General features: G+C 40.0%; 2 protein-coding genes across 2 annotated transcripts in view; both read left to right on the forward strand.

The window, feature by feature from the left end:
- Window positions 1–64: 64 nt before the first annotated feature.
- Window positions 65–20,728, forward strand: RAB22A (RAB22A, member RAS oncogene family). Its single transcript, XM_065849924.2, has 7 exons — window positions 65–199; window positions 2,015–2,094; window positions 5,929–6,010; window positions 9,822–9,893; window positions 10,032–10,138; window positions 11,983–12,092; window positions 13,547–20,728. The coding sequence occupies exons 1-7, from the start codon at window positions 164–166 to the stop codon at window positions 13,642–13,644; spliced, it is 585 nt and encodes a 194-aa protein (XP_065705996.1). The 5' UTR covers window positions 65–163; the 3' UTR covers window positions 13,645–20,728.
- A 3,505-nt stretch (window positions 20,729–24,233) lies between these two features.
- The window catches only part of VAPB (VAMP associated protein B and C), a 37,084-nt gene continuing 34,640 nt past the window's right edge, over window positions 24,234–26,677 (forward strand). Inside the window, exon 1 of the mRNA XM_065849584.2 lies at window positions 24,234–24,540. Coding sequence (XP_065705656.1) covers window positions 24,483–24,540 — 58 coding nt within the window. The 5' untranslated portion in view covers window positions 24,234–24,482. The remainder of the gene's footprint in view (window positions 24,541–26,677) is intronic.

Genomic DNA, 26,677 nt, shown 5'->3' on the forward strand with positions numbered 1-26,677 from the left:
CGTCGCGTCCGCGGAGCCTGAGGAAGGAGGTTTATTGGTAACCAGGGCGTGGGGAGGCGGGGGGTTGCCCCCACAGGCCTCGGCTGGACGCGCGCCCCACGGCGGGCTATGATCGTTCCGGCCTGCGTCTCAGGCGCTCGTTAAAGGTGCAGCCTGCCCGGCCATGGCTCTGAGGGAGCTGAAAGTTTGCCTGCTGGGGGTAAGTGTTCTGCGGCCGGTGCTCTGTGGGGCCCTGGTGCGGGCCGGGGGTGGCGGGACGGAGGGAGCCTGGCTGGAAAGGCTCTGTCTGGGGTTGGAGAGGTTCTGTGTGAGACCGGGGAGGCTCTGGGTAGGGGGTTCTCTCCCCGGGCGAAGGGCGGGCCTGGTCCCCGCCGGTTCCCTGAGGAGACCGGGCGGGGAAGCGCCTTCCCCTCCAAAGAGGAGGAGGATTCCAGAGCAAATACCGCTTTTTTTTTTTTTTTTCTGGCTTTTTTCTTTTAGAAAAAGAAAAGCGGAAACATGAGCATCCAGTATATGCTTCCCTCTTCCTCGCAAGCTGTTTCAGGCTTGGAGTTCACAAAATAAATAAATAAACGCACCTGAAATCCAACTTGTGAGAGAGGGGGTGGGGCCTGAACTTTTTTTTTTTTTAAAACGTCATATGTAGGCTTTCAAAGTGCCCCAAGTATTGCAGGTGGTGGAAGAAGGAGATAATGAACAAACTGAAGTAGAAGCTTTAAAAAAATCTAGGCTATAAAGCTGGTTTGGCTTGGTTTGGTGTGAGGGCTTCACCGAGAGGCTCAGGTGGGGCAGGTGCAGTTTTCTCCACCTGAACCCAAACCCTCCTGAACAGAGTGTGACAGGTGGAATTGTTTTATGTTTCTAAATGGCCACGTTGCTCTTCAGAGGGAGGTTATGTGTTTCTGTGCTTTTCATGTCATGAAGGCATTTGGGGTAACTATGAGCTACTGGTTGTATTTATTGGACCTGAGAAAACTTTCATTGTGTAATAGAAGGAGAACAAGCACCCAGGAAAACTGGTCCTTGAACCTGGAGCTGTGTCTATGTTTCTCTTTTCAAGATTTGTTCTGCTTATTCAGACTGCAAATGTTATAAAATACAGAACTGAGATAATATGTTTTTCCTTGGGAAGAAAACAGCTAAAAAAGATAAACACGAGCATACATACTGTACCCAAACTTACTACAGTATCCAGAAGATTCAAGAAAGTGCATGAATGGCATAAAACTTCATTTTCATTGAGGCAGTTCCTTTTCTTTTTTCATAGAATTTTAACGACTCTGGAGATGTAAAGCATCTTCACCTGTCTTAATTAAATGACAATTTAAAATGGCCAACTGCTGTTGAGAACAGTTTTACTGGTAATAGTGTATGTTATTTCACTCCTATGTATCTACATGTGTTTTTTTGTCTACAGAGTCAATGGTGCAAATGCATACACAACCCAGAATTTTCATGTTATGTTTCCTCTTTTACCATTTATAGCTCTGTAGAGTTGCATTAGAAAGATCAGGTGTGTCCCAGAAGAAATTTCAAGTCTTTCATTAAGCAGGGTGGAACAGTATTAGTCAGAGGTTGAAATGCATGTGTCACAACTGTAGAATTTAATGTGCTCCAAAGATGGTGTATCATACTCAATTGCTGTATATTTTACTGGAAGTGGTAGATGGTCTTTCCCTGCTCTTGTCTAAATGCAGTTTGTGCATAACTTTGCGGGGAAAAAAGCGGGTAAAAGGTTTGAATAACCGATAATAAGCATTAATGCAGATTTTTATTGTCCTTCATAAAAACATCTCAACAATTTTGTTTGGAAAGCTGTAACTCATCAGAGATGTTTCATTTTTCTAGTAAACGTATATAATACCTGATGTATTTCAGAATCTAACTTCTCTGAGATTCTCTGCAGGAATGTGTTTATTATTCATTCACAGTGTATTGCAAGATTTGAGAACAAAAGGATTCATCTGTTTATAATAACTAATGTTTCTTTCAGCTGTTTCTATTCTATTTTTAGGACACTGGTGTGGGCAAATCAAGTATTGTGTGGAGATTTGTAGAAGATAGCTTTGACCCCAACATCAACCCAACAATAGGGTAAGAGTCTAAATAAAGTAAATGTGACTTATTCAAGAATAAAACTAAATTGTATGAATATATATTTGTACCTCTGGAATAGATCATTTGAAGATTCTCCATGCGTGGCAACTCAATGTGGCAATAAACATGATTGCAGCCTTAATTAGCTCATGAGCTACCTTGGGGAATGTAGGAGTGTATTTGGCACTCCTGCAGTTTCCATTTTCACATGTAAGATCTGTACCCATTTTGAATTGTTAATCTAAGCTAACAAAATCCTGCTAGGAGTCTTGGGTTTATGAATAAATTACACTATAGACACTTCTGTTGAAGGAAAAAACATACTTTTCTCAAGTACTACTGCTAAATTTCAAAGTCTTAATTATTATACAACTACATTATTTTTTTAAGATTATTTTCTAAAGGGTCAAGTACAATAACAAATCTCCTAGGTTGCTGAAAGTAGTTAATACTAACTCAGGTTGTTTTTTCTAATGTTATACAACTGTATGCAATACTTGCACTCGTAGTGCAATTGGTCTCACCTCAGAGTAGCAACGTTACTGAGCTCAAATCTTCAAATGTATAGAATGAAGGGCAAACATCAGGAATTCTTGGAGCAGTTGGATCTTTTTCTGGTTATTTCTTTTGCTCTGAAAGTATCTTATGGGATGCTTGGTTTGGAGGTAATTCTTTACTCACAGGAGAACATGATGCTGAGAAGTGTGGGGGGTGTCACTGCAACTTCCTGTCTCAGGTGTCACACAGGCTCTGGTACAGCTCTGACCAGAAAAGGTCCTGCTGATAAAGATCAGCCGTGTCTCATCCTGTCCTTCTTAAAAAAAATGTTCTGTGATCTCTCTCTCTCTTCTCTCTCACACCCCATACCTCTTTTTGAGTGTAAATACTGGTGTCTAATTGTGAGATAAAAAAAAAGCATGCGTCCTACAGATTAAATTTCCCTGTTAACAAAAGTAGACTTTAAGACAAGTTGCTAAGTAGTTTTCTTAGTTCTTCAAGGGTTGAACGTGCTTGGTTACTGTCAAATTAGCTATAGCAGAGGTTCTTTTTTTGGAGGGCCTTTAAGGTGTGGATAGTAATCTCATTGCTGTTTGCTGAAGTAGAAGAGCAGGCTATCGTAAATGTTAAAGTTCAGGTTGCATAGGAAGTTCAGACCTACTGCCTATAGTGATATCAAGTGCGAGCAAAATTTCTTCTTCAGGTGGATGTTATTGAAAGATCCTGTTGTTTTTCATATTACATGATGTGTTTGAGAAATTGGTTATCAGTTTTCATTCGTAGTCATCCAAATACTTTAAAAAGTGGGGTCTGTTAAATAGTTGGCTAATAATGGGTAGTATCTGCAGTGGCCCAAAGTTAGCCATTGCATTCAAGCATGCAGTTCCTGAGGGTGAGGGGGGGAGGAAATTAAAGTCTGCTTAAATAGTAGGTAGCCAGGTATGGTAACACAGGCTTTGCAAACGTGAGAGGTGCCTATTTATTTGGCTGTGATGCTCTGTTCTGTAGTTAGACATACATCACCACATAAGTGGACTCCATGGGTTAAACATTTGAGTAACCCCGTATGGAATTTGCAGTATGTCTCCAATCACAGGCGAACTGCAGCCTCTTCAAGTCTGCTTTCAGATTTTAAATTCTAAAATGCTGTGCTGGATGGCTTTAGGCTCTATGTGTCTGCAAGACTGTGTAAAGCTGCAGAGCAAAGATTGTCAGAATTCTGCAACTTTTGTCCTCTCGGGATGCTGAGGACACATTCTGCTTTGCCTGACCTGCAAGTATCTCTAGGTACTGTGGAGTATCTGGTCTTTCATTATATCATCAAAAACAAACTATGCATGAGTATAAAACTACTTTCCAGTGCATCTTATTCACGTAGTTACAGTGCTTACTTGGCTGGGAGAATCAGCTAGGAAATTTAGTAAGGTTAATACTTGTTTTCTGATGAGAAGTTGTTTAGTATAGCTCTAGTTTGGAGGCTTTTATTGACTCAAAAGTGGTTTGTCTGTGAGCTGTTTTTTCTCTTTTTTATTTTTTGGACATCTGTCACAATGAAAGCTTCCATTTGTGGAAGAATTTTAAGAAGCATTTAACCTCTATTGTCAGCTACCATTTGGTATGTTTAGTTGTGATGTAAATTAGAGCAACACAGCTGTTCAGTTCCAATTGACTGTATAGGAATGGTTTGGTTTATAGAACCAAGCAAGATAAATTTCCAGTGAGAATCTATCCTGTAGGAAATCATTTCCATATTGGCCAGAGAATTCAGAATTGATGCTTAATTTGCAGCAATCTTAAGGAAGTCAAAGTCTTTGTGCTTTACAACAGATACTGCTATCACTTTATCTTTTGTTACTGATGGCTAAAATACATCATCTAGTTAACTCTGTTCAAATACATTGCAGTTAGACTCTTTCTTTTTAAGGATGCCTTATATTTGGCTTCTTAGAAGAGTAATCAACTTTGGAGATTGCCGTACTCTTTGGCAAACCATCTGAGCTTAAGGAACAAGCAGAAGGTTACTTCTTAATGGTGAAAAGTACTGTGTAGCTGCTTCCTTTCTTTATTTTAAATGCAGATAGCTGGTTTGTCCTCCTATAAAATTGAAACATGTCCAAAGACTGTCGTTACATTAACTACGAAAGTGTTGTGGACATCATTAAAATCTGTGCCGTTAGTACCTAAGATCCAAGATAAACTCAAGTTCAGAGTCTTGAACTCAGGTGTTGACTGTTGATAATGCTGAAAGACTCTGGTTCTCTGACTCTGAATCTACAGCAAGGAGCTCCCATACACACGGCATCCAGGATCCTGTCCTGCATCCTGGCCAAAACTAACAGTAGAACAACTTTGGAAGTCTGCAGTGTTCTCAAGTGACAGGAATTAAGCACACAAAAGGTGTCCAAGATTATACTATAGAATCTTCTATGCTTAAAATAATACTGGCATCTGTAGTTCCTATTCTACAAGGATTTTAATTCAGTGTGTGCTTTTTCTAAAAGAAATGTACATACTGTAATAGATACAGCAAAAAAGTCCCTTTTGTAAAATATTAGGTCTCTGAATTCCTGTTCTTGTGGGAAATACAACGATTAGTGTGAAGCAGATCAAGTAAAGCACAAAGGTACTTCACAGTATTTTGCAATATTTTACTGTAAAACATCTGGAAGTTGGGGGGAGCAGCTGGAGCATAGGAAGATGGGTTTTTGTCTTCTTGAAGCCCAAGAGCCTATGCAGACTGAAGTATATAATGACAGACAGGATTTATGAGCCGTACAGAGTGCAGACACCAAGCAAGTTACTCGTTATTGATTTCTGTGTCCTCTTAACACCTACCAAAGGTGATAGGAATCTCCTGTATTTTATTCCCAAGTATGGACTTAACAGCATTTATCTGAATGTTAGTACAGAGATAGAAGACGCTGATACAAAGAGGGAGGACTTTATCTCTTTCCCTCTGAAAGTTTCCGGTATACGCTTCTATGATTTGTTGTGATGACTCCTCTGTTTAGGAAGAATATTGTTAAAAAGCATGACCTTCCTGATTTTTTTGGGGAATGCATCCTTTTTTTTTATCAAAAGTTTATGAACAATAAAAGCTTATTTGCATTTGTGTTCCTTCTGTCATTTTAGTTGAATTTCATCCTCTGAAAGAAAATGTCATCCTCTGAGGCCCTTTGCCTCAATAATTTTAGCCTTTATGTATGAAAATCTTCATCAGTTCGGGGTGGGAAGCACTTTTATTGGAATGTAAACATTTTATAAAGTTCATGGAGATAATGTTCCAATAACATATTTAGATTCTAAAAAGCATGAGCTGTAATTTTTTTCCAGAGCCTCATTTATGACCAAGACTGTACAGTATCAGAATGAGCTGCATAAATTCCTAATTTGGGATACAGCTGGACAGGAGCGGGTAAGTAGAATCAATATCTGTGGTGATAGTTCTGGCCGGAGTTTGAGCTGCTTTTCACCTATGCCTCCGGAAGTCACAGTGTGATTTGGTTTTACAAATATGCATTGGAACACTTATTTATATCAAGATATGGGTGCTGAAAATATGTTTTTGTTGTTCATTGTTATGGTTAAAGTATGAAGTAAATGATGATTACCTAAGAAGAGGAGCTTATAAAACAAAAGACGAGGTTTAGATTCACTGAACGGGAGTGCCATTTCAAGAGAAAACAAGATGGGGGAGCCAGTAGCTGTCTCTAGTATCATTTCTATAGTTGAGTTTTAAACATTCAGCTGGAGTATTTGCAGCCAGTGCAACCAGCAACATGAGAATCAAAGTGAAATGGAAGATCATGTTTCATAGTATGTGTAGGGTCCCAATTCTGGAAAAATAGTCTGCTAACACATTCTGTTAGCTTCAGCATTGGGGTTACTAATGTGAGTAGGATGTGGGCTGAGGCTTTCAAAAGCTGCCTTTCAAGCAATGTTATGGGTGATAACCGATCTTTTATTATTTTGTAAATATTTTCTTCTCAAATGTGATAGTTTTAGAAGCTATATCAAGAAATCTATTTTGAAATTTATGTTTTAATTTGGTAGTTTGAGATTTTGATCTCTGCAGCACGCATAGTTCTGAGGGGAGGCAACACAATTTTTTAAGAAAATGATTAGTCAAATGAAATCACAGTCAATTAATTGACATGACTTTTATTTAGAATTTAAAGGAAAACTTTGCTAGCTAACTTGCTTGTTTATGGATTACTAGCAACAGTGATAGAAATTATAGCAGTCATATTAACTGTGCTTATTCTTGCAGTTTCTTGACTGATAACTACAGGTAACTGTCAGTTCCTCGTGATGAGTTTATTTAGGATGTGAGCTGTCTGTAACAAAGGTGGACACCAGAGCTGTCCCCCGGAAGAGTCAGTTTGATCAATTAGAATAAGAACTGGCGAATGCAGCTGTACTGTTTTTCAGGATTGGATCAAGAAACAGTGCCCAAACAAAAAAACCTTCACCGCCAAAACCAACCAACCACAACAAAAAAACCCAACAAGTTCAGATTCACTTGCCCTTTTGGAGTCCTGGTGGAACTGACTCGTTAGCTTTTTAGCTTGGTAACAGCCTTGATGGCTAGAAAGTAACTCGAGTATATTTGTATTGCATTTCAGTGCACTAGATTTTGAATGACAAGTTATTTCCTTCCGCTAGCACTATCTGAAGCAAACTCATGTTGTCAGGGATGTGTCCCAGGGTATGTCCAATAGTATCCATGTTATCAGAAATATCCAGGTCATTCCATTACGAGCAGTCAGTCAGCATTTGCGGTAAATATTTTGTCTTAAGTGAATATCGTAGCCCATTTTGAAATGCTAATGCTGGAATGTGAGTCTTCTGAGGGGTTGAGTATGAATTTTGAGAGGCTGATACTCTTAAATGCAAAGCTTTATAAACATGCCTGCCACAGCTTGGCAGGAAACATCCATCACATATTAGCATTCCATCCTGTTCACTTTAACTGTGTTTGCAAGCAATGGGTGAGCACTGTAATTTGGATTCGGCACACTGCAATCTGAGGAAGCATCTTCGTACATGAATAGCATGTCCTTTGTCTTTCTGGTTTTAGACTGACTGATACCTCTTTAATTTTCTTCAAAACAAGTTGCATAATATCTTTATCAAAATCAAAAGAAGGAAGATGTCTTACCTGGGCTCTGACGCAAGAGCTGTGATATCTGTGAAGCTTCTGTTCCACACCTCAGAGAAGTCACTGTGAGCCCTCAGTGTATCCAAAGAAACAAGTGACATGGAAGCAAGGATATTTACTTTGAAATTATGCCAGTATCACCATAGATGTTTCCTTCTCCAAAGCAGAACAGCACCATCACTTACTGTAGTCACAAATGGTCTGTATACCTCCTCTGCTCTGAAATCCGTAGCACAGTTTTCTTCTGGCCATGCAGCACATCTGAATTATGGAAGGCATCCCCTCCATGGTGATTTGGAATACCAAAAATGTCCACACCATTCTTGGAACTAAAATGTCTCTGCTCAGCTATGATGTGTCATGCTCAGAACTCAAAGTTCTGGCTTCTTGAGGAGCGTTTGCTCTTTTCCACTTCAAAAGCCCAGCAGCAAATAGTTCTACATTCCACTGGGCAAGCCCTTGTTCTGAGCGGCTGGCGGCAAAGGTGGAAACGTGCCCTAATTCACTTCATACAGCTCATTTCCCTACGTGCACACACACTTTATTTCTTCTCTCATTTCTTTTACACTGAGAAATGTTAATAGGAGATTACTTACAGCAATTAGGATTTCTGCCTCCTTACCTAACAATTTTGACAGTTTCTGTGGATAATTACCTTATGTTGTCTTAAATTCTGTCAAAACACAAATTGGAGGCTGGAGGGCAATCTGAAGTCTTTGGAAAAATAGCAAAAGGAAAATTCGGTGTTGCTAGTAACATCTGTTTTGTTAATGTATTTTATCTGCTGACTGCTCTTAGGTGGAAAAAAGTATCTAAGTGTTAGCAGGCAGGAAATGAGAGTAATACAAAATCAGCAAGTGAAAGTTGGTTTATTCCCAATATAAATAGTTAAATAATCAAAAAGCCAGGTTGCAACCAGTCCAAGTGGTGGTTTACCAAATATGTTTCTCTTTACATTGTAGTACTTAGGAAGAAGAGAGGGATTATGTCCCAACATGAACTGCATGCCTCCCCACGTTTCCCTTTCCCACTATTAAATATTTTTATATTCTGAGCTTTGTGTTCAAAATCCTGTTTTCAAAACAGAATTTGAAAGCCAAAAGTAAGTGGTCTGGAATTCTGCTTTATAGCAAGTTGGGGTTTTTTATGATTTATAATATTGCTCTCAGTTGAACTGTACTAAGCAAAAGGAAATCGGTATTTTATTAGAAGCAAATAAGCCTTTATGAAAAACCATATTCTATTCATGATTTTTTTACCCAGAGTAGTAAGATTGCACAAAAGCTCTAAATCAGATATGCTTACATTAAAGCAGGACATGCAGTTTACTCTCTGCTTTGACTGAGAGTTTTGATTGCTCGATTAATTGTCTTTTTTACATTGTCAGAATATCACACTTTTTAAGAATGCTTGATCAATATTTTTGATGCAGCTTAATCATGTGTTCTACCACTCTTTTTCATTCCTGGATTCATAATACTCTGCCCATGCAAAGGTACAGGCCTGGTGCAAATGCACTACAAGTCAAATATGCCTGCTGTAGATTTAATTCTGAAAATTACAAGGAAATTCCAGTAGACTTTTACTATGTAGTGTGTTCCTTAAAGCTCTGTTTGCAACAGGTCACATAGCTGTGGGCTTTTGCATTTTTTTTTAGTATTAAACATGCCTCTAGTTTTTGAGTTTTGAAGAAAATCTTAAGTGGAATCCCTATATCCATAAGTTAGATAATGAGGAAGCCAACACTTGTAGCATTTCAGAGTTCCATGGGTGATCTGTGGGACTAGGGGTCGACAGCAACTTCTGAACATTTCAGACCAGTGTAATATTTGCTCGTTTTCTTGAGATTACTGCTGATCCCTGGACTATTTATTGGTTGGCCTTTGTAAACAATAATTTGTGAAACTTAAGGTTCTCTGCTGCACAAACGGTCATTGTATACAAGAGTTTTCCACTAACATGAACTTGAAAGCTAATTTCCACTTTCTTCAATAATAATAATAATAAGGAAATCATGGAGATCAGTGGAAGGTCAGATTGATAATATATGGTTTCTTTCTTGCAGTTTCGTGCTTTAGCCCCAATGTATTACAGAGGGTCAGCAGCAGCCATTATAGTGTACGACATCACAAAAGAGGTAAGGGGTTTGATCTTGACCCGACATTATAATTTCTGGTTTGTTGGGGGGTGTGGGGGGGGGCGGTGTGTGTGTCTTGAGCCAGTTCTGACTCTTAATTACTCCTGTTTGTTTGTTTTTTTCTGCCCCCCCAATCAGGAAACTTTCTCAACATTAAAGAACTGGGTTAAAGAGCTTCGACAGCATGGACCTCCAAACATTGTTGTAGCCATTGCAGGAAATAAGTGTGATCTTAATGATGTAAGGTAAATAACCACTGACAGCTTGGAGGTTTTCACTTAAGCTTGTAGTGCTAAATGTTTTCAGAGCAGGTGAAAGGTATAGAGTAATTTAAACTGTTTAGCACTAGTGTTGTAGTTTCAGAAGGAGTCTGAGCTGTTTCTACTCTCAGAAGATTTGCTTAGTCTGCCCTTGGACAGTCTTGCCCAATTCCTCCCATGCTGGTGTCAGTATGTGTGTGATTGGGCAGTAAATCAGGCTGTAAAATGGATCCAGAATTAAAACTAACCATTTTAAAAAAGGAAAACTGATCCAAGTGTATTCGTTTTACTCATACTGTGAACACTTACTGGCAGGACAGAGGTGGGATAGCACAGTTAGGAATGAGCAGTTTACAGGGAGAGACAGGATTAACCTTTTCTGGTGGCAGTGCCAAGTTACACAAGCCTGGACTGCCTGTGAAACTACAGTGTAATACAAGCTGTTTACCTCACTTTATAAGAAGTACTCCTGTCAGCCTGTAGCACCTCATTTTGTTAGGAAAAACATCAAGCCTGTTGGAAAGCATTGTGTTGGTTTTTCTGACTTGCTTGTTCAGGTGTCTTCCTCCCCTGCTTAAATATTGGGGTGGAATTGGCTGTGGCTGAAATAGTTGCAGGGAGTGGGAAAAGTTCTTGAGAAACTTTATGAACAGCCAAACTTTCAAGAAGGCATGTACTAAAAACAAAAGAAGCCCATTTTTATTGATGTCCTGGTTAAACAAGCCAAAATTCAGAAAGTGTGTGCAAACTTCCTGGTTTTAGATTTCATTAGAGAAGGTACCACAGCTGGTGTCTCAAAGGCCACAGATAGTTCTGCACTTAAAGAACCACTGCAAAGCTGGTTCTTAGCACAATTTTACACATTGTTAATAAATAGCAGTTATCTAGTGAGCTCTAATAACTTTTTTTAGAAGTAGTATGTCTCTTAAAGGAAATAGGGCATAAAATGACTTACAAGACAAATACAAGGTATAAGCTATGCAGTATTAAGTCACACACACTTACTTCATGGTGCTTGGGTGGCATCGTAAATGATGTAAACTTTGCTATTGAAGCGAATGAGGAAGATGCCTTGTACTTTAGTCAGAGGCAAAATTGGAGTCACTGATCTGAAGTCTGTGCTTTTGGTATGCTAAGTCCTTGTTACTGAAAATAGCCTGTGTTTTCTAGAAATTGTAGGTAAAGGGATACAACATACAGTCCAGTCTTCTCTCCACCTATTGGGCTTTGGTTTTGACATGTTGTTTAAGGAAACACACTTCTTTACCCCACTTGCCTGTTTAGGAGTGCAGAATAACTTTCTCACTTCTTGGCTGTGGTGTTGTGTGCTCAGTCTAAAGATGTTCCTGTTTACAGCGATGTCTTCATGTGAAGTAAATCTATTCTAATGATTTGTGTAGTCTTGTGACATACTTGGTTTTGTAAACAGCTGTAGGAAATCCACTGGATTAGTAGAACTAGTGCTTCAGGATTGTTTCAGTACATCTAAAACTGGTGTGTGTGTGAGGAATAAAGCACCTCTGATGATAGATTGCAGACCTACACTTAGAGCACTCAAGAAACTAACTGCTCTGTAATGCTGTCAGATGGATTAAGGCCTTGTTTAGTTGATGATTGTGCTTCAGTGATGCTCATACCTCAAGGCAGGGAGATGGCGTGGAGTAAAGATTGAGCATCAGCTTCAGGATGAGTGAGCACTGTGATGCCAAACAGGTAAAATACAAGATAGTCATTTAATGAGACACTTTAAAGCTTAATCTGTCCCTTAAGATTTTGAATAATGGAGTTTTTTGCATTCACAATTTTTTTCTTTGCTTTGTTTTTTCCAGAGAAGTCATGGAAAAAGATGCTAAAGACTATGCAGATTCCATTCACGCAATATTTGTAGAGACAAGTGCGAAAAATGCAATAAACATTAATGAACTCTTTATAGAAATTAGTAAGTATTTAAACAGTTAACGTGGTTTCTTCCAAAATAAGTTGAAGTAGAAATTTGACTACTGTATTGCTTTTTGTACAATTTAGGTCAGTGTATATGGACTGAAATTTGTTAGTCAGACATGAATAACAAACAGCAAAATGAGCTGTATAAAGTTTTGGTCATCTAACGACCTCTAAGTATTCCTTCTAGAAATTTTAGGCCTACTGTGATGCTGCTGGGTAAATAGCAAGCAGGGCAGTCATGTCAGAAGTCAGTGTCATTTTACTGTATCTGTTATTGAATGTTTCAATTAGTACTTCCAAGGTTATGGAAGGGAAAGGAAATGGCATGAGGAAGATCCAAACTTTATACAGCTGAGAAAAGGAATTAAGTTCTCACTCTTAGTGTTTGTACTTAATCTAAACCAGTGCATTTTCAATAATATATTTAATGAAATTGCAAATCTTTTTTGTTTCATTCATGCTGGGGATGCAAATTACTATTTTTTGTGTGTGAATGAAAAGCAGACAGTATTGCAAAGTGAATTCCATGCAATATTATTTGCAGGATGTTTCAAGCAGCAGCACCAATGTGCATGTATGTCAGCCTGTTTGTGAAAAGAGGACAAACAGCCATCTGTGTGTGTGTGTACACTGCAGTTTAGCTTTCAATAACTACAGAAACATCAAATTTAAGAAAAAAAAAAATGGAGTCCTGATAAACAGTTGAATACATTGATGTAAAAACTATGTGCTGTATGTGAGCTTCCTGATTCACTGACTTACTATGGGATGTTTCAAAAAGATGGACCCAATTTGAAATCACTATGTCTCTGCAACCATGAACCACCCATGAATGAACATAAAACATTTATAAAAAGCTTACTAAAACTCATTAAACTGTGAATTTTTGTATAGTTGTAACATGTTGCCATTGTGAAATATACCGGTTTGAAATTGGGTCCACCTTTTTGAAACACCCCTGTAGTTGCTCCCTAAAGTTGACCTTGAATAAACTGTGGGGAAAAAAAAAATCATAAATCCTTCTCAGAAAAGAATATCCAACCAGGAACGGCAAATTTTAAAGGCTTATCAAATGACTAAAGCATCTTCACAAGCACTTCTGTGCTAAGCCCGATCCAGGTGATCTGTGAAAATTTGGGTCAAGATGATAGTTCTCAGTGAAGATATTCCAGATGGTATTGGATCCTGCAGAATATGTTCTCTGGGTGCTTTTATAGCTTAGCTCTCCAAGTCTAGATTAACCTGAACTGCAAAATTAACTTAAAACTGCCTCTAGTCTTTTGTGGAATGTACCTCTTATAGGCTGTTAGCTGCCATCCTTCTGTTATGCAGGAATGCTGTCATTAATGACATATGACTAAATGAATACACACCTAACACACACACTGAATGCTTAGAATTAGTTTTGAGTATAACGTTTGCGATGAATTTTTTTCTGCCTCCTTGTAGGTCGCAGAATTCCATCAACTGACACTAACCCCCCGTCTAGTGGTAAGGGCTTCAAACTAAGAAGACAACCATCGGTGACAAAGCGCAGCTGCTGTTGACTGATCCCTTAGAAAAACAGACGTGTTTATACAGTAGGTGGTCTTGGAAGTTAATGGTTCACGTTGGGTTTATATTATCAGTCTTAGATCTTTATCTGCTGGTGTTCATACACCCGAGGTCCCGCAAAAATGGACCAGTTCATCTGACATCTGTAAACTTGCAGAAGAGACTGCAATCGTAATATCAGCCTGTTTACTTATGAAAAGCATAGTATCTCTTGCATTCAAAGGGAATCCATCATCACTTTTTTGGCCTTGCTTGAAAGGAAGGTGACTATTATGGATGGTAGAACTGAAATGTTTAATAGTTTTGTAATCAAGATTTTGGGATTTTTCTCGTAAAAAGGGAAATGAGCACTTTGTGAGACTTAGGGGTAGGAGGCGTCTGGGAGTTAGATGTCATTTCTTCCTTTTCTTCAGTGAGCCTTACTTTAATTGTAGCTAATCCAAAGTATGATGGGACAGCTGATGTGAGATGGCTACATAATAAGCAACTGAAGACAATAGGCAAATCAGTCCATCCAGTCCCCAAATCCCATTTGCACTTTTTATTTAAAGATGATATGCGCTGGGGGTGGGGACACAAGCAACAGATCTTGAACCACAGACAATCTTTTTTTCATGCTGACGTTAATCACTTTAAGGCAAACTGTTATGCTTATAAGCATCTTTTTGTTCCTATGAGGTTTTTAATATGAAGATGTTGGTTGAAGAAAATCTAGTTGTAGCTCTGACTAAATTAAGTGGTTACTGACTGAAAACAGATGCTGTAAACGGATGCTGCCGGTGGTCATGATAAGACCTGAAAGTTTTTTGGGGAACGACTTTTAATTGCTTGGCATGTGTAAAGTGTTCATATTATATTTATGAGACCAGTGTTTAAAGTATTATAAATTATGTAAAAACAGTAAAAAATAATGCAATCTTATACACTCCTGCCATTCCACACCCATGGAAAAACTCCTGGGGAATATCTATTAGTTTTTTTTCCTGCATTTTAGGTATTGTCACTGTGAGGTCATCCAGAGGCAGACTGAAATTCTTACTCTTTTAATCACATTTGAAAGAGCCAATAGAGAATGCTGTTGGTGCAGCATCTGGTCTGTCTGAACAAGTTTTCATCTTGTTCACCAGTCTTCATCTTGTACCCAGTCTTGCCTGTTTTGGGCACAAAGATTCAAATAGGCTGTAACCTTAAGACATGGTAATGTAGATCGTTACCTCTTGGTTCCTGGGCTTTTTCATCTGTGAGGGTTTTTAGCAAATCAGTGTATAGGGTTTAGTACACTGTCAATTAAGCTATAGGTTGACCATATCCATTTGTACTATTTTATTTATTTTTACTTTTTGTTTCCTACCAGCACTAGTGAGAAACTTCCTACTTTTGAAGAAAAAAGAGCTTAATAGACTTGAGTATATACTAAAATATGCTGTTTAGCTTTAGTATCAAAATGAGGTCGTGTTGCTGATGCTTATTCTTTCTTTGTCACCTGGTTTTTCTATCATCTTGGGTATTGAAGGAAATGTAGAAAAGTTTGTAAGAAATGGAAGGACTTGTACTTCAGATTAGTTTGTATTAGTGAAAATTCTTGTAGAGCTATTCCAGAGCGAAACAGGTGAACTGTTACAGCAAGATTTTGAATGAGTCAGTATGTTTTAATGAAATTTGGTGACTACATTTTTATCATGCCTTTTACTCAACCTGCATTGTCAATTATGCCTCCTTTGCCACAGTTGTACAGGCTGCGTGCTTATAGAGAGCCCAAGAAGTGTATCTTCATCAAATGAAGGCTGTTTGAAACCCCGTTAAAACCTTGGTCCTTAACAAAGTGTCTTGTAGTAGAGACAGATTTATGTTTGGTATTCAGCCTGATGTACAATCTTCTTTTTTTTTTTTCTGTTGCTCAAAGCAAATACATTATGGAAAGAAAACTTTAGTACTCCTGCAAAATGCTTGAAGGAAATATATTTGGTAAAGGAAAAACAGAGTAAGTTTGCTCTTGGGCATATTTTTAATTATTAAAAAGCAGGTTAGAAATTAAATATAGAACTTCCACAGTGGTAGTCATGGCAATCCCTAATTTCTTTGAAATACCTCAATTATTACTCCCAGCAAATTTTTTAAAAGTAAATTGTGTGGTTATCTAATTCAACAAGGTTTTTAAAACATTTTGTGTTCACAGTGCTCCAGAAGCTTATTCTATACCAAGATACTAAAGCATCTGGTATCTTAACTGTGATACCGCTAACACTGCTTTTATTAAAGCTGAAAGTAATAAATCTGGAAATTCTTTAAGTTGGAAAGATCATAGTTGGAGAAGGAAAGTCTCATAGTGGGAATATCTTTCATGTAGATTAATAAAAAAAGGAATTTAATACTTTCTAAATTACTGTTATTGCTTGTTAGCATGTGGTAAAAATTGAGTTTAAATCTGGGGTTTTTTTGTGAGATATCAAAAATGGTTTAACAGCATTTATCCAAGATATTGAGTTGAGAATAAGATATTAGACTTTGGGCAAAAGTGAGAGCCAGGCTAGTACTGAGATTATTCTAGCTCTTTCGGGGAGAGATCCATATATTTTGGCAAATCTTTATGAACCGCTTTCTGATCTATCCTCACTTATTTGCTATACACCAAAATTAGACTTTAAAAACAAAAAAACACCCACCCCAAAACACTAAAAAAGCAGCAACAAACTGGCCCTTCTCAAATGCAGCCAAGTCTTAGTGCCTCAGACTCCTTGTTTCTGTTTCGGATCTGAGCAGAATGCCAGCTCACTTCTCATCCTTTTTGCAGTTCTGATCTTGAATTACTGCAGTTAAAGAGAACGTGGAACTAGCCAGTGGTTCAGATTGTCCAAACTACAAACGCTGAAGTGAGTCTGCTTAAGACATCCCGATGTGAAATGACAGGCTGTTGATGTAAGTTCTTTTGAGCCAAGATAACTGTTTATTGATGAGTTGGCCGTAGCTGAAAGCTGGAATGCAGTCTTCCCTGGATGAGATGCACATGTTCATTGTTTCATTTTTGCTGGTGAGAAATGGTTTCTTCTATATTAATAATTAGTCAGGCCACATGCTTTTATCTTGCACTAGGCTTGCTGCAATGGGTTCTGTTTTGTCCCCACATAGATTCTCTGTTTGGAGACACATTAGCCTTTGAGTGTTTGGAGTGCTGATTGGCAACCATTCCAGCTAAATTTTTAATTACTTTTTTTTTTTTTCTGTTAAGAAGTTGTTGAAAAAGCTGAGGACTGAAGTTCTATGTATTCCACTCTGACTTTTGTCATCATAGAGGCTGGACTTTCAGATACTCCCAAAGGGAATTAGTTGCTGCAGAGCAAGTTAGGAAGGGTGAAGTATCATGTATGTAAAAATGTAAAGAGATGCACGTCTTATCATTGATCCAGAGCATTTTTAACTGACGAAGTATGATTATTTCAACTTCTAAACAACACCATTTCTTTCCAAGGAAAGTTATAGATTTGTACAAAAATTAATTTGACAAATGTTTAATTCTTAAGCTTTAAAGCAACTCAAATGTGCTCCTCAAGTTTTGGAGGGTGTCTTCATCCAACCCTTTAAATTACTTAAACAGTCTCTTAGCTGACTTGCCAGGCTCTTCATCTGTGCTATAGGTAGTTTTGTAGTATATTTTTAATATGTGCTGAAAACTGGCATAGTAAATGCCTAAAATAGGTGAAATCTTGAAGCTTATGTTTAATAACAGAAATATCTAGTAGTCAAACTACTGAAAATTGTCATGGGCAGTTTGAAAATTTCTAAGACATTTCTAACGACCTTTGCTGTTGCCAAGAAGGTAAAGACTTCATTTATGTTACTAGATCCATGTTGAAACAAAACAAATCGTTGCACTCGAAATCCGTACTGGTATCAGTGAGACCCTTTAAGTGCTCCAGGATCACAGTAGGTTAGAGGGGAGTTTTGTACAGACTGGAGCCTCCGCTATGTTGGTGTACGTAACACGGACTGAATGCTACCAGCCTGCTCGAGAAAGATTGCTCATGTGCTTGGGAAGAGAGGAGACAATGTCTGCTGACTGATTTGGACATCTAATCCTTTGACCTGGTCAAGAGGCGTGCAGTTCATTGGGAGCTGTCTACGTTCGGGTTAGAGCTTCATTTTAATTATCAAAAAATAAATCAGGCTGAATATCTTGAATGGTATAAAAGTTGGCCTCAACAGGATTCTTGTTACAAAGTTAATTCTAAATTACTCATCAACTTTAGTGTTAATTTCCAGTATAACAAATTGAGTAAGAGTTGGAAACGAAGCTTTATCAGGGATGTTTGAAAGACTTTCTTGTGAAACAGTCTTTAGTGTTTATTAAGGATGGTGTAGTCTATTTGTGGTGTGCTATCTCAGCAATCTGCAGAGACTATCTTTGGAATTGATGATTTAGAGGACAGAAGCTGTCTGAACTGGGTAGCTCATCACCCTGTAGCAAACCTCACTTATAAGCAGCAATAGCTACCTAGACGTAGAAAAAAGTAATTTAAAACATGAGGAAGATCTGAATAATTGACTGACTTAAACTTCTGCACTGCCTGGTCATTTTCTAAAAAGCTTTGTGTATCTCTCTTAAACACTTCAAGCCTCTAAAAGAGAGGCTTTTCTATTCATTGACAAGAAAGGACAAACTTTCTTAGGTTTTTTTAGCCAGAAGTTGTTCTCCAGCAACCCAAGACTGTGTTAATGCTACGAGCCATTTATTTGAAGCAGGAGAAATGTGTGCTTGAACTAAGCTGCTGAAAAATCCGCACAAAACTCTCTAAAGATAACTGTTAAAATTTTATGTTCTGATCACGTTCCTAGTGATGGATCACAGGCCTAGTAATGGTAGGTGACAGAAGATTTATTCTATAAAGACAGTGTGAATTACCAATCTAAGATAGAAATATAGATTCTAGTATTAAAAAAAAGTCATGTCAGCTGTCCTTTTCAGAGTCGTATGGCTCCAGCTTGTCAGAAGAAATAGCTTGAAAACACATCTTTGTTTCTGATAGAAGAATTCAGGTGCCAAAACGTATTTCCCTAAAATTAATAGGCCTTCTGACACAAGGGTTTGTTTATGAAAAATTCCTTCTGGCATTTTGAAGGTCTCAGAAGCCTGAATGCAAACCCTTTCTTGGTCAGCTAGGCTCAAAAATGCACGACTTGGAAAAATCAAACAAGCATTACCAACTTTATCCATGAAGTGTCACACATAACAAATCTTTGAAGGGGTATAAAAATGTGCTGAAACCCAAGAGTACTGCTGGGCTTAGTCTCTGACATAACAAAATGATCCTAGGATCAGCTTTTTCTTCCTTCCCCCTCGTATTTTTCCCCACTCAACTCTTGATTTTTACCGTAGTGTCATCAGAGCATACATGCTGTAAACAGCTATTTAAAAATACTTAGAAAAGGTCCAGTGGCCCAGAGTTATTTTGGCCTTCTTGTTTTACATGGAAAACCAAAGCAATAAGGATGACTTGTCCCTCTGAAAACTGGGACAGCATTTGCTGAAACTGCTCTTATTCTAGAATAAAGACTTCTTGAAAGAAATAATTTTGCTTTTCCCATTACAGCATCCTGCAAGTTGGGGTTCTTAAATTTTTTGCTTAGACACTAACAGTGAATTCTATTTAAGGAGGTAATCACCTTTGTGAAGGTACTCTTCTTTTAAGAAGGTTAGATTTTTCTTTGCTTAATTTCTGTTAATGTTTTCACATGTAGTGTTGAACAAACCACCTGCTACTCTTTCAAATGTGGAAGGATACAGACCACTCTTGCTGTCACGCTCTTCATCTGGCTGTGATACTCCAGCCAGTTTTTTTGGATATGCTGTAACTCTGACACCCACATAAATTCACTGCTACTTTTTTGTTTCCCTTTTCCACATTATAGTATGTATTTCCAATTAAATCCATTATGTTTTCTTGACACTTTGTTCTTTGTGTCCCTGTGGGATTTAGACAAGAATAGGTGGTGTCTCCTGCTCCTCAGAGGCAGTGAATAATTGTAAACAAAAAGGTAATTCATTAGTACAGCTTTATGACACTGTTACGAAAATACAGCAGCTGAGACATGTACCACTAGTGTATTACACCAGATAGTGAGGACTAAAAGCATATTCTCCTAGGGGAGCAAATAATTGTAAGGTTCTAGTAATGTGACTTAAACTCTTCTCCATTTTAATTTCCTTTTTTGTACCTTCTATTTCTGAATATTGTGTATCCAACATTGAAATTGTGACACAGATTTAAGACGCAGAAACTGCATTTCTATAACTGTAAGAAACTTTAGACTTCTGGCAATCTTCCGCCTTGCTCCCCTCACCCTCAGTACAATGAAGACAAGACATCATTCTGAAGGTTTCTTCTGAACAAGAAACTTGCCATTTGTGTTTGTGTGTTCAGGGCACAAAAATAACCTGATGTGCATATAGCTCTTGCAGTGTGTTATAAATGTTTGCCTGTAAAATTCAGTGTGAAGGTTAACCTTTGTATCGGCATTTCTTGTCCATTTTGAGAACATTTTGCCTTTTTGTTACAGGATTGGGTTAACCTGTTACAAAGGTTGAAAGGTCTGTGCCTTCTTATAGTATCTCTTATTAAAACAAACTTAAGCCGCTCAAAGTTACAGAGCATTTGCAGCACTGTAAACTGCACAAATTTACAACCATTGCTTCACTGCATGAAATGTAGTCGGATTACTAGTGATGAAATATTGTAGTGATGATTTCCCAAGCCTATGAATGTTTTGAGACTTTTTTTAGTCTTCTCTTGGGCTGGTCCTGAGAGTGTGTACAGGTTTGTCTGTATTGTTGGTTTGTAGATGATAATGAAGAAAACCAGGCTTTTGTTCTCTCCTTTTGGTTTGAATTGTTACACTCCCGTATAGTGCATAGAATGCAAACAAAGAAATGTTGATTTGGCATAATGTAAACAGCCTTTTCAGCTTAAGCATTCGTAATAAACTTTTATAGTGTAATAACATGCTAAATCACTACCAGTCTGATGTATTGTGCAAAAAAAAAAAGGTGTAAACATTTTATTAATAAAAAGCTTTGTTTATAAATGTGCTGGATTTGTTTATAAATGGTTCCAAAATTCATAACATCTTAAAAAGTCTCTATAGTAATAGAATTATAGAAGAGGAATGTAAGCAATACCATGGCAGAAGTGAACCTGAGTGGCAATTCAAATAGCTGTTTTCCAAAGTATTGACTATGGGTCATTCAGAAACTGTAGCTTTTCCCTGGTTTATCTATACACAAAGGCAGAAGACAAACTTGTACAAAGAAGGGATGGGGAAAAACATCAGCAAGAATGCAGCTTTTGTGTTCCGCTTCCTTTCTTTGCAGCATGATGTCTGAGACACTGCCGGCCACACACAGCCTTGTCAGCCAGTGCAAGGCCTGACAAATTCTACCAGGGTCAAGTTATTTAATACATCGCTTTTAGCTTAGACTGCATAAAATGTAGAATTCTTGACTGCTTAGGCCAGGTTTCTGTCAATCCAAACTGTAAAGAGCTTTTAATATCTGCACAGTGTTGTGGGCTCCAGTCATGATGGAAAGGGATCCTTTCTTATTTGTTAATACAGCCAGCTGCTTGGTAGTTCGCTTTTCTTTTTAAACCACTTTGGTGGTTTTGTAGAGCAGAAACATATGGAGCTGGCTGGAGTTATCTAATTTACGTGATGCTTAAAAGATGCAGTTTTCTTGTTTCGATGTGTGATGCAAGTCTAACATTTTCAGTTAATAGCAGCCATCAAAAGCGTAAATAAGAAAAAAATGTCCTGATACTGCGATCCTGCTATTTCACCTGAAAATGTTGGATACAAATTTGTATTAAACAACTGTGCAGTTCATATGCAGGAAACAGACTGTCCTCTTGTTCACAGAGACCTGAAAGAACTTATTATTCAGTACCTGCTATTTTTAAGTTATCCTTTTAGATGTGTGTAAACTGCTTTTGAAGAGTGTCAAATGTGTTTGTGTAAGGTGGTATAAACGTGCAGTGGAGAGAGTATAAGAAGGGTAAACACAAAGAATGTGCTAGAAAAGAAAGAACAACATGTTTGCTTGTGTTTGCATAGGGAATCTAGATAACTAAACGCAAACCACCTAATTTGCACACACATAATATTAGATGTTTTGAGTCTTTCATAGCTTGTAACAGATGAAACTGTTCTTAAAAATTGCTGTAGGACAAAACTTTTGGGTACTCTTCAAACTTTCCCTGTAGTGTTTGTCCCTATTTTCCCTTGTTAATCAAGAGCCCACCAGGGCAACAAGTTGACTTCTAGTCTTGTGGCTGAATTTTTAATAAAGTGAGGGTTGTTTTGTCTTTAATACGGACATAATATTGCAGGTGGCCTTCACTCATGCCCATTTCATTGAATCTGATCTGCACAATATTAAATGTACACATGTTATTTACATATAACAAAAACCTGGCAACCTGCATTCATTGGACTAACTGATTTTCAACTTGGCATAAACAAGCTGTGCTTTCTAAAAACTTCAGCCTGAGTGAAAACGTGGGTGAGTCCTTCAAATACAAGCAGGTAAGTTCAGAGCTGCTGTTTGCCATAAAATGATACAACTTGGCACAGCCTTTAAGATGCGGATCATCAAATGCTTAAGGGTGTTACTTGTATTTCTTTCAGGAAAATTAGAACTTGGAAATGTCTGGGCAGCAACACTGAGCAGTTGTTTACTTAAGGGTTTTAATTATTATATATGATGATGAGTTGTATAAAGTTTCATGTGTCTTACTCCTCACTGTTAGTTTCCAGTTAACTTGCAGGTATGTATAAAGCTTGTCTTTTCTACTAATTACTGGACTGAGAATGCCTAGCTCAGTAAGAGAATCTGTTTATAAAAATAAGAGATTATGTGAAAGAAGATAACCTTTCCAGAACAGCAGCCAGAGCGAGCTCCACTCCAAAGCATTGAGTGAACTCAATTCTCTCCTAATTTGAGATTAATAAAATGCTATGACATAATCTGTAGTTTATGCTATAAATTAACCCCCCATAGGTAGCAAAAAATATTAAACCAAGAACATCCTAGACTCCAAATGAATTAACTAATGAATTAACTATCATGGAGAAGAGCAGCTGAAGTGTTGAGATGTGTTTAGAGCATTGAATGTCATCATCCTGTTTAGCGGTGTGAATTTTAACACACACGTCAGTCATTTGCCATTGCTTTTATTGCCAGAAATGAGAACAACCCTCTTGTTAGGATTTCCAGATCTTTTTAGCTTCCTTATGCGTTTTTGGCAATTACAAAGGAAAACAACATTCGTGATACAAAGAACTGGTGTGGAGGTGAGGTACACTGCATCACACAGATTGTGCTAGTGGGATAAAATGAATTTTCACAGTGTTTTATTATTTACTATATTTGTATTCACCTTTTACCTGTTTTTATTCACTTCTTACCTGTTTGCTAATCAGACTTACTCTACAGTTTTAATTGCTATTCTTTGGAAGCCGATTGATGTTGATACAGTTGCTTTTTATCTCCGCAAATGGTATCTCCTCCCGGAGTCCCATATTCCTGAAGTCTGGTTTTCCAGCAAATACTTCTTAGTGTATAGAAATTACCTGTTTGTGCTGGTAACATGGGCATCCCAAACTTCTGCTTCTTTCTTAGCCTCCGCTGACTTTGGCAAGCTTTACAGTGGCTTGATAAATTATTATGAGCTTTTAGAATGTTAAAACAACCTGAGGAGAGCAAATAAAAAAGTATAGTGCTATTGCAACTTTACTTTAAGCCTATCAATAAAGCAATAAATAAAACAAACCCAACTACACCACCACCTCAAAACAAAAATCCCAAACCCAACAACCCGAAACTTTGGTTATATTTTACTTAACAAGGGGGGGAGGGGTGTGCCTTGAAATCACTGAGATGACCTGAGAGTCTCTATTTATTAGAAGTTCGTCTTTCCCGCAGCTTGCTGGCAGTTGCCAGGACTCTCTGCTACTGTAAGGCTGTTGTTCAGCCTTGCAGCCATGCCCCGATGGCCTGCGCTGTCACTGCACACAGCGGCTCCCTGATCCCCCCTGCCCTGGATGCGGTTCCCGGCCCGGGTTCCAGCCGCGGGGGTCCCCGGCGGCGCTGGGAGCTGGGAAGGGGCGGCCGGTCCCGGCGGGGCTGGCGCTGCCCCGGTAGGGAAGTGACAGCACTAAGGCCATACGGAATCAAGGCCTAAAGTATCAGGCTGTTTAGAGTCTAAGGTATTTGTTATAAATAATGTTTTTCCGAGATTATTAAACTTCATTATTAATTAGACATCTTTCTCCGCCATAACTTTACAAGTGCAGGGAGGTAGCCCGAGCCAAACGAGCATCCAACGGCAGCTGAGGAGCCTCCGGCTGCGCCGCTGCCGGCAGGCAGGGCGGGCCGCGCCGCGCAGGGAGCCGGGGGCGGCCGGGCCGGGCGGCCCCTCGGCTGCGGCGGGAGGCGGGCGGCGGTGCCAGACGTCAGCGCAGCCGCTCTCGGGGCCGCTCCGTGCTGCATCATCCCGCCTCCCTCCCGCCCTCTCCCCGCGTCCCTGCCAGGGCAGCGTGCGCGCTGGGAGCTGCCGAGCTGCCGCCCGCTCTGCCCGGCTGTGTCCGGGCCGCCGCCGCCGCTCCGCCGCCCGCAGCGCCTCTCCCTTCGCCGCTGCGGGGCCGCTTGGCTGGGGGTGAACAGACCAGCCGGGCGCGCCCCGCCTGCCTGCCTTCCCTTCTCCCCTCCCTCTCCCCTTCCTTCCCCTCCCGCCCCGTCCCTTCCTCTCTCCGCCTGGTGCCGCCACCGCCGAGGAGGAGGAACATGGCGAAAGCGGAGCAGGTCCTGAGCCTCGAACCGCAGCACGAGCTCAAATTCAAAGGTACGAGGCGGCCGCCGTCTCCCCGCGCCGGGCCGGCGCTGCGGCCGCTCTCCGGCCCCGCTCCAGCGGCAGCCATTTTCAGGGGGCCAGGGCTGGGCACCAGCCGCTAAAATGTCCTTCAGCGCCGCCGCCGCCCCCCGCCCTGCCGGGCCTCTCCCGCCTGCCGCGGGGCGGGGAAGCGTCCCCCAGCCCCGCGGGGCCGCAGCGGGGTGCGGGGGTCCCCGCCGGGCCGGTCCCCGCCGCGGCTGCGCCGCCGCCCCCACCCGCGCCGCGGGCGCTGCTGCAGGGCCGAGGGCGGCCTGAGGGGAGAGCGCGGGGGGGTCCCGGCCGCCGCCTTCTTCAGCGGGGCAGCGCGTCCCGGAAAAGCGCGTTTCTCCCTCAGGCCGACCTTCCCCGCTGCGGCGGAGGGGCCGCCGGGGCTGTGGGCGGAGGGCAGCGCCCGAGCCCCGCGGGGCCGCCCGGGAGGGGCAGATCGGGCGGGAGCGGCCCTGGGCCTCCGCGGCGCGCAGCGGCGGGAGACGGGGGTGTTTTTCCAGCTGATGCCGGGGCCGGTGCCGAGACCCCCGGCCCGGGGGTGGGGGGAGAGTCTCCCCGAGCTGTCACGCAGCCGGGGGCACCCGAAACGTGCGTGCGGCTCAGCCCGGACATGGCAGAAAACACAGGCCCTCCAGCTGCTGGGCAGCGTTTCCTGGCTGTTTCATGTTATTATCATAATTCTGTGAGCCATTTCGATAAATTCATTGTGAATAGTCTGCACAAAAATCCATCCTTTCTGTTAGGGATCTATTCCCTAGCGTTTCTTTAAATAAAAATCTTGAATGGGTTTGGATTTTCGCTAGCGTTGAAATTGCTGTCTTGTAGCTTGATGGATAGCGCTTCTGTAATACAATATTCTGGGATTACAAATAAGCATTCAGCAAGTTTATTTATGCTGCTAGTGTCAGAGGTGCTTTATAGCTTCATTTGAATATCTGGCGAGTATGCTTTTTTAAAAAATAGTGATTTATTTACTGGCTTCTGGTAAAAATAATGCTTGTTTGGAAAGATTTCAGGTACATTTTCAAATGTAGGGGGTGTCTTTAAATTTTTTTATTAGTAAATATATTAGGAGTAATAATATACAGTGGGCTTACCAAAAAGCATGGTAATAAACCCTGGGTGGAATGAATATATCTTTGTTGCAAGCTGAAGTATTTGCATGTTGTTATGGCAGCAGTATCAAACATGCTTAAGAAGGAAACTATTGTTGCTTTAACATTCTTTATGTTAAGTCTGATTAGATGAAAATCGGCTTTTGCTCTGAATAATATTGCCTTCAACATGCAAATCCAAACGCAGGTGGGCAAAAAGTGGGGCCTTAATGGGCACGGATTGGCCAGTGAGACATAATAGTGATTCAGGGTTTGTTTGGTTGTTTGTTTTTCGCTTCAGCACAGATAGGTATAAACCCAGCCAAACTCTTTTGTTGAAACCAAGACACCTTGTCAGACTGCCTGTGCTTCAGTGGAGGTTCTGAACTAAATAATTTGTAACCGTTGAAGTTAAATCAACTAACCGTATAGATTTTGGTTACCAGATCTTTAGCCAGCAAGGTATACTCCTTATAGCATGAAACATTACTTGACTGACTGCAGCTAATAAATGGCTTAGTTTAAAAGTGTGCTGAAATATTAATGTTCAGGCTTAGTGCTATGGGTAGCGTGCATTCTGTCTAACAGTCCTTTCTACCAAACAGCACTGACCGCTGCCCTTCATTCAGGAAAGGCCAGTTTGAAGTATTCATGAAGTAAATTCTGCTCTAAGCGTTTCTTGTCCTACTGGCTTTGTGATGGCAATGTGTAATACGATGGTAATATGGCAGTAATTATTTTTCTCACATTTGTAAATAGTTGTATTCATTTCCAGAGCGTTGCTTTGCACCGTACAGGTAGATACGAACTGGCAGAGGTCAGTGCTGCTGGCTGGTGTGGCTGTGCTTCCACACTGGTGTTTGCTGGAGTATGTGATGGTTAATGTAGGGCAGCAGTGTCAGTGAGGTAGCTCTAAACCAAGTGTCACAGACACTGAAATGGATAAAGGTCTTAGTCAAAATGCAGACAGGTAGAAAAAGCAGAAAATAATTAGCTCTGGTGCTGTT

Source organism: Patagioenas fasciata, chromosome 16 (genome assembly GCF_037038585.1).
Source record: "Patagioenas fasciata isolate bPatFas1 chromosome 16, bPatFas1.hap1, whole genome shotgun sequence".
Lineage (NCBI taxonomy): Eukaryota > Metazoa > Chordata > Aves > Columbiformes > Columbidae > Patagioenas > Patagioenas fasciata.

Bases quoted from the DNA above. Each gene is read 5' to 3' on its own strand.
- RAB22A (XM_065849924.2), top strand. From the start codon at position 164: ATGGCTCTGAGGGAGCTGAAAGTTTGCCTGCTGGGG. The intron at 6,011-9,821 runs GTAAGTAGAATC...TCTTTCTTGCAG, and splicing joins ATACAGCTGGACAGGAGCGG to TTTCGTGCTTTAGCCCCAAT. The intron at 10,139-11,982 runs GTAAATAACCAC...TGTTTTTTCCAG, and splicing joins TGTGATCTTAATGATGTAAG to AGAAGTCATGGAAAAAGATG.